We start from the raw sequence: 7,391 nt of genomic DNA, 5'->3' as shown, positions 1-7,391 counted from the left end.
TCTCGCTACTGCCCCACCTCTATGTAATGTCTCCACCTCTTATGTTAGTTTACCATCGCTGTCTTCCATTCCTTCTCCGGCAATGGTTATAATCTAATATCTACCTGCACCTCCTCTGCTGCTCCACCTCTAGAAATTACTCTTGTCTTTGTCTCTCAGCGTTTTCTTCCATTCCATCTCCGGCAATGGTTCTAATCTAATCTCCCTCCCGCACCTGGTTCTCCATCCCTCCGCCACTCTCCACCTTTAGGAATTTGTTAATACGGACGCAACAAAACTTTCTTTCCCCAACTTAAGACACTCGGAGGTAAAACGCCACGAGTGAGGGAGCGGAGCAGGTGCATGGACTGGAGCTATTCGCCGTCCGGAACTTTCATCGCGAAGAAAAATAATTCTTCCTTCACTTCGCTGCCAAAGAGAAAGCGGCGATCCTTCCGACGTGGCTACAAAACTGATCCGGGAAGGAATATTTTGCCGGGTTTTGTTTCGTGGAGTTTTCAACCTCTTGCGAGAACTTCAATTGATTAAGTGAGTGGAAGTGAACCTTTTTGTATCGAAGTGAGACAGTGAGCGGCAGTGAAATACACAAGCAAGGTATTGATATAGGGTTTAGACGCGTATCTTCAGGAGTTCTCAGGCTCTTGGGAGAACTTCAGCTGATTAAAGAATTGGCAGTAATAGGGAGAGGTCAATTTCGGATGGAGAGAGATCAATTTCGGATGGAGAGAGGTCAGATTCGGATGGAGAGAGGTCAATTTCGGATGGAGAGAGGTCAATTTCGGATGGAGAGAGGTCAGTTTCGGATGGAGAGAGGTCAGTTTCGGATGGAGAGAGGTCAGTTTCGGATGGAGAGAGAGGTCAGTTTCGGATGGAGAGAGGTCAGTTTCGGATGGAGAGAGGTCAGTTTCGGATGGAGAGAGGTCAGTTTCGGAGGGCGAGAGGTCACTTTCGGATGGAGAGAGGTCAGTTTCGGAGGGCGAGAGGTCACTTTCGGATGGAGAGAGGTCAGTTTCGGATGGAGAGAGAGAGGTCAGTTTCGGATGGAGAGAGGTCAGTTTCGGATGGAGAGAGGTCAGTTTCGGATGGAGAGAGGTCAGTTTCGGATGGAGAGAGAGAGAGGTCAGTTTCGGATGGAGAGAGGTCAGTTTCGAATAGGAGAGAGATCAATATATACAAGACATTCAGCTGAGTCAAAAACGGTCGGGAAACAAGATATATAGTAACTGCACCTCCTTACCTTAAGAGAAGATGGCGCCACTATAAACACTTGCCTGCGCCATGACGGGCTGGGGCCGAATACCATCCAGGCCCCTCAAGCAAGCCTACCGGCGCTATAGGCATAGAGGTAAAAAAAAAAAAAAAACTACACACCTGCATAGCCCTACATTCAGATACGTGCCTACATCCCTCTTAGCTGAGTCAAACACCGCCGTGATACTCAAATCTCCGATCCCTAGCGCGTGACAGCCCCGGACGAGGACAGTCGAGGGCCCCGCACAGGGAACATCGTAAAAAAATAAAGATGAAGAAAGAGTTGCGACAGTTTTGCGCTAAGAAGAAAAGTCGGAGTGTTTTAAGTGTCCGTTCCTGTCGCCTCTAATTAGCATACACACACGCACGCACACACACACACTCACACACTTACTCTTATGCAGCAACTTTCTCACTACAAACACCGGAACGTAGTAATCATGCTCTCGAGTTTTGCCCTGTGTTATGTTTTAATCGGATGAGCGAGAGAGGAAAGTAAGGGGAGGGGGGGGATTAGTCTCTCTGTGTGTGTGTGTGTGTGTGTGTGTGTGTGTGTGTGTGTGTGTGTGTGTGTGTGTGTGTGTGTATGTTCGTTCCCTTGTGTTTGATGTAAGTACGTCGTTTCTAAGTACCTAATTAATATGCAAACACCTTTTTATACTTCATTTTCAAGCTGTTACGAAATGCCACAGTCCAAAGTCTTGATGTATATGTTTTCTTGTGTCTGTAATGTCCCTCGTGAGTAATGTTTCTTCCCCTTGTATCTCCCACGTCCTGTACATGTTACGTGGTCACCCTTGCTGCCCCCTTCCCGTCGGCTCCAGTTCCTTGCTCCGTGCCCGAGACTCCCCACGGCCGCTATACCTTCAACGGGGTGCAGGTGCCGGAGCGGGCGACTATCGGACACGCGGAGGTGGTTGGGTTCTCGTGCGGGTCTGGCTACACTGTCCTGGGCACCCCGACGCTTCGATGCTGGTACGGCGAGTGGACGGTCACGGGAACCAGACCAGAGTGCCAGCCAGGTGGGTTTGTGGACCTGTGTATGTGAATGTGGGTGGAGGTGTGTTTGTGTACGAGGGGGGGGGGGGGGGAGGTTTGTGTGTGTGTGTGTGTGTGTGTGAGTGTGTGTGTGTGTGTGTGTGTGTGTGTGTGTTTGTGTATGCGTGTGTGTGTCAGCCAGTTAATTTAATTTGGGTAGTTTTCGTGTTTTGCATAACTGTCTTTTTCTGTTTTCTGTTTCTCGACCTCTTTCTGTCTGTCTATCTCTTTATCTATCTATCTATCACACTTTTACATCGATCCCTTCCATTCCATCTCACCCCAAACCTCGCACTTGTTCCCCTCGCCTCATCCCCTTGCCATCCGTCCCCCCTAAGAACCCTGCTGGCTGCCCGAGGTGACACACGGCAACTACACGGGCGCGCTATTCCCCGGCGGCCACGTAGCGCACGGGCAGGAGGTGGACTACGCGTGCGAGGAAGGCTGGCTGGTGGGCATTCCTCGCGTCACCTGTCACCTGGGTCACCTACGCCCCGTCCCCCCCACCTGTGTTACCCCCGCCGAGGCTACCCACCCCCAAGACACTCTTTTGACACCCCTCGTCCGCACGGCTTCCAGTAAGTGAATGCGGGCTCTTGGATAACCGTGATTTGGGGGCCTTGTGTTACTATGTGTATTTTCTAGGCACTGAGAGGCTAGGTTATTATTTAAGAGGTGTTAGATTTCCATTAATAAGCTTTCGTATGTATTGCAAGTGACATTTATAATTGCTTTCTTTATTTGGTGTTTTCAAAGGTAGTTGTACTCATTGTAACGTCCTTTCCCATTTCTTCATTGTGTTATCCAAGTTATGCTGACCTACGGCGCCGGGGACCTGATCTCTGGAGGGGACATCACCAGCATTGACCTCGAGGCCGGCTCCCGCCCCGCCTGCTCTCCGCCGGCCAAGGTTCAGGGGACGCTTATCTACAAGAACGGCCAGCCACTCCACCAGGCAGAGCAGAGGTAGCTAGAGAGAGGGGGCGACGGAGGAAGGGTAGGAGGGAGAGAGGGAGGGATAGAGTAAGCAAATGGTCGTGTGAGGAGTGGAAGAAGGGAGTGAGAAAGAATAGGAGGGAGTACAGCTACCTTCCCGTCCCTCAGGTTCCCCCACGGCACAGAGGTGACCTTCAACTGCATCGCTAACACCATGGGGGAGAAAACCACGTGGAGGATACACTGTGAGGCTGGGTCGTGGATCGGCCAGCGCGCGTCCTCCCCGTGCCCGGCCGTGGAGGAGGAGGAGGAGGAGGAGGAGGAGGAGGAGAAGGACGTGACGCGACTGGAGAAGAAACAGGAGGAGGATGTGAACCTTGGGAACACGTCTTGTATGTGGAGGAACAGCCAACCCAACCTGGTGACTTTCTTAGAGGACCGCCAGCTGAGGGAGGAGGCGCTGGAGTTGCCACCGGGGACTGAACTGGTATGGCATGGCGCTCCTGAAGGCACGATTGGTGTATTTTTCTGCTTTCTTTTCTTTCTTTTAGTTTAGTTTATTTTCTGTGATGACCTCTTCCCCTTCCGGCCAGGTTTCGCGGTGTTCGGATATCGGCAAGTTCGCCTTTTCCGGGTCGTCTCATCGCCGCTGCGTCAATGGCCAGTGGAGCGGCGCCAAGCCCACGTGCCTGGCCCTTAACCGGGAGTACGACTATGCACGTAAGTCAGGTCAGGAGAGTCGTGTGTAGCCGCTTCTTGACATTCCACCATTGAGGACTCGCTTGGACCAGTCTCGTGTTCTCTCTCCCAACAGTTGACAAGCCGCCGACCATCCTCTTCCGCCACAAGAACGGACCCATCGCGCAGACCAACGACGGCCGCCTGCTGGTCTACCCGGGCACCGAGCTATACCTGGAGTGTCTGTGGATGCGCCGCTACGGGACGCCGCGCTGGAACGTCACCCACACCCACCCGTGAGTACTGGTGGCGGGAAGGGTTGGTTGGTGGCTGGGTCGTGGATGTCACCGAAGGGAAGGATTTTGGGGGCGCTGAGAGTAAAAACCTGTTGATGGATTGCTAGAGAGAGACAGAGATAGAGTTAGATAGATTGCTAGAGAGATGGTTAGGTAGCTAGTTGGTTAGTTACATACATACATACATACATATATTCATACAAACATAGTTAGTTAGCTAGTTAATCAGTTAGATAGAGAGAGAAACAGATAGATATAGATATTATCATTATTATTATTACTATTGTTGTTATTATTATTATGGTAGTATAGCTTCCTTGTGCTAAAGACCTAACTTCTTATCAGCCACTTATTAAGATGAAATACATATTCATAGGTTATTAGAATAAGTAAATAGAGTTTGATATACGAATTTTTAGAGTTAGTGCAGCTTAACATACAAGTTTTTTGAGTAAGTGACTTTAAGTTGCTATCGGGGCGTGCTTAGCTTACTTCAGCGCCTCTTACCTAAGTGTCGAGCAGGTCACAGACGCCCCGAGGGAGGACACCAAAGGGAAGGGCGGTGGCCTGCCCCTGTCGGAAGGCCAGCAGCTGCCGGGACCTGCCGCGGCGGGGGTCGGGTAGGTCACCAACGCGCGCATACACACACACACACACACACACACACACACACACACACACACACACACACACACACACACACACACACACACACACACACACACACACACAGGAGACGCGTAACACACAAGTAATAATAAATAAATAAACAGTAAATAAACAAATATAAAAATAGTAAAGCCATGGTGTTTGAAGGGGATCGCGCCGCTCTGCCGTTCTGCAAGGCTTACGTTCTTACACATCGCCGCCCAGCCAGCCCTCGGTCACGTCGCGTTCACTTGGACACACGTTTGAGCCCCGCGCTGGGTTACGCCGGGCGCCCCTTACATGAATAGTGGCGTATGGCGTAAAGAGTTATATTCTTAAACCTTCCTGCGCTCAAACATACATTCAACAAGGCTTTCGTAGGATTTATGGGCATTTCTTTATCTCTTTCTTTCATTGTCTCTATCTATCTATCTATCTATCTATGTATCTATCTATCTAAGTGAACTAACTCTTAATTATCTCCACACAGAAACTACAAGTACAGAAAGTTTAATATGAGGTGTCGCAAGCTCTCGAAGTGCTGGTAAGACTAACGTAGCATGCGTGGAAGATATCTTGTTAGTTTGACCCTACGGCGTGGCTTGTGATTTCTTTTTGAAGCCTGTGTTGTGGTCTGGTACTCTGTTCGTGTATTGGTCGAAGGTTAAACAGTGGTAGATATGTGATTTCTTCGTATACGGCGTGTGGTTTGGTGTCTTGGTAACCTCTTGTCATAGTCTTGTCTAGGGTTGTTATAGTAAGTCATTTGGTCCTGGCTCATAAAACTACCTATGGAAGTACCCACACAACCTCTATGAAAGCCTTATCAAATGTGTGTGTGTGGGTGTGTGAGCCTCGAAATGTTTGAGAATATGGGGCGGAGTCCGTGTCGTGTCGTAACCGTCTGTTGGAGTCCGAATCTCTGTGCACACTCTTGTCAAGGATTATAAGGAGTGAGGCGTCTATTGATCCTCTCTCATATCAGGCGCGTGGGAATCTGTCATAGGCTTTTGATGTGGTTCGTGTCTTTGTGCATCCCTGTGTCCACCATTTGAAGACTGGCGCTTGATGATAAAAAGTTGATTATTGTAACAGAAAAAGAAGAGGAAGAAGGAAAAGCCTGAAGTGATATGAGGATGAAGAAGAGTATGAAGAAATAAAATATGAAAAAAGGGTTGGTTCAGGCATAACCTTCCCAATCACTATAGAAGAAAGAAAAGAAGAAAAAAAGAAAATCATATGAATGGGACAGTGATTAGCGGGTCTTTTCTTCTCGTTATTATTATTGTTGTTGTTTTTTTGCCTTTGAGCTGCCTCGTTTACTGTATAAAAACAAATAAATAAAACTTTCAAAAGGGTTACTGATGCATGCGATATTTTCGAGAGCAAAGCCTGGCAGTCAATTCACGCGTGTACGTCATTTTTTTTTTTTTTCCTTTTCTTTGCCTTCCGGGAACCTTGTAATCATAATGAATTTCGTTTAATATATTCCTGTTTGTGTGTTGCGGCGTCCTGTGTGTGTGTGTGTGTGTGTGTGTGTGTGTGTGTGTGTGTGTGTGTGTGTGTGTGTGTGTGTGTGTGTGTGTGTGTGTGTGTGTGTGTGCGTGCGTGTGTGTGTTTCACCTCGCGTACAGCATGCCCTAAAAAACATTAACACTTCACTACATTATGTTTTTGCTGTATAATGATTAATATTTAGTTTATTTGTCATTAATTGTAAGAATACTCAACTCATTCTCATCACTATTTACAATCATTATAATCTATCTCATTCATAACACCATTTCTAGTACTATATTCATCTTATTCAGTCACCATCATCACCAGCACCACCACCACCACCACCACCACCAGCATCACCATCTCCTTCTCCCCCTTCAGGAAATACTGGACAGGCTGGACCACTGACGCAATGAGGAACCCGCAGCTGGAGTTCCGTCTGGCGATCTACACGGCCCACGAGGGTGACTCCGGGGCCTTCAGCTGCGTCACGCCCACCGGCCACACCCACACCGTCACCCTGGACATCAGACGTGAGCTGCTGCTTGTAGTTACGGGGAGATCGATAGGGGAAGATCTGAAGGGTTAGGGAAGAGAGGGAGAGCTGGAGATGTGAGGAGGGGGCGGTGGGCGAGGTTGGAGGGTGATGTTAGGGAAAGAATTTGAACCTAGGATGGGAAGGGGATGGTGGGAAGAGAATTATAGGCTTCACAACCGCTTAGAGATGTGATGGGCAGCCGAGGGCGAGGGAAGATGCTGGTAGGAAGGGAAGAACTGGGCCCTTTCCGCTGAGATAGGATGGGAGTGACGACCGAGATGGGAAGGGCATGATATGATAGGGGAGAGGAACTAGAGGCATCCCAACCGCTTAGAAGTGTGGTTAGGGCGGTGGGCGAGGCGGGAAGGTGTTGGCAGGAAGGGGGAAGAACTCGAGCTAGTGGCTTTCCAACTCTCAAGGCTGCTAAGAGGTGTGGTGAGGCGTTAGTGGGCGGGGCAGGGAAGGGAAGGGAGAGGAGGCCCGGCAGCATGTTACGTGAGTGTGAA

The 7,391-nt window shown here is 49.3% G+C and overlaps 1 protein-coding gene across 3 annotated transcripts in view; it reads left to right on the top strand.

The window, feature by feature from the left end:
- LOC126999691 (uncharacterized) overlaps window positions 1-7,391 on the top strand; it is an 84,858-nt gene that overhangs the window by 73,611 nt on the left and 3,856 nt on the right. Inside the window, exons 16-23 of one of the 3 annotated variants that reach the window (XM_050862428.1) lie at window positions 2,076-2,273; window positions 2,628-2,867; window positions 3,099-3,255; window positions 3,394-3,712; window positions 3,819-3,945; window positions 4,040-4,199; window positions 5,338-5,391; window positions 6,729-6,880. In XM_050862428.1, coding sequence (XP_050718385.1) covers window positions 2,076-2,273; window positions 2,628-2,867; window positions 3,099-3,255; window positions 3,394-3,712; window positions 3,819-3,945; window positions 4,040-4,199; window positions 5,338-5,391; window positions 6,729-6,880 — 1,407 coding nt within the window. Of the gene's footprint in view, window positions 1-2,075; window positions 2,274-2,627; window positions 2,868-3,098; window positions 3,256-3,393; window positions 3,713-3,818; window positions 3,946-4,039; window positions 4,200-4,711; window positions 4,820-5,337; window positions 5,392-6,728; window positions 6,881-7,391 lie in introns of all 3 variants that reach the window. The other 2 variants (XM_050862427.1, XM_050862429.1) reach the window with 2 other exon arrangements.

This window comes from Eriocheir sinensis, chromosome 17 (assembly GCF_024679095.1).
Source record: "Eriocheir sinensis breed Jianghai 21 chromosome 17, ASM2467909v1, whole genome shotgun sequence".
Lineage (NCBI taxonomy): Eukaryota > Metazoa > Arthropoda > Malacostraca > Decapoda > Varunidae > Eriocheir > Eriocheir sinensis.
The sequence above is the reverse complement of the archived record's forward strand: the minus strand, read 5'-3'. Positions and strand labels throughout refer to the sequence as shown.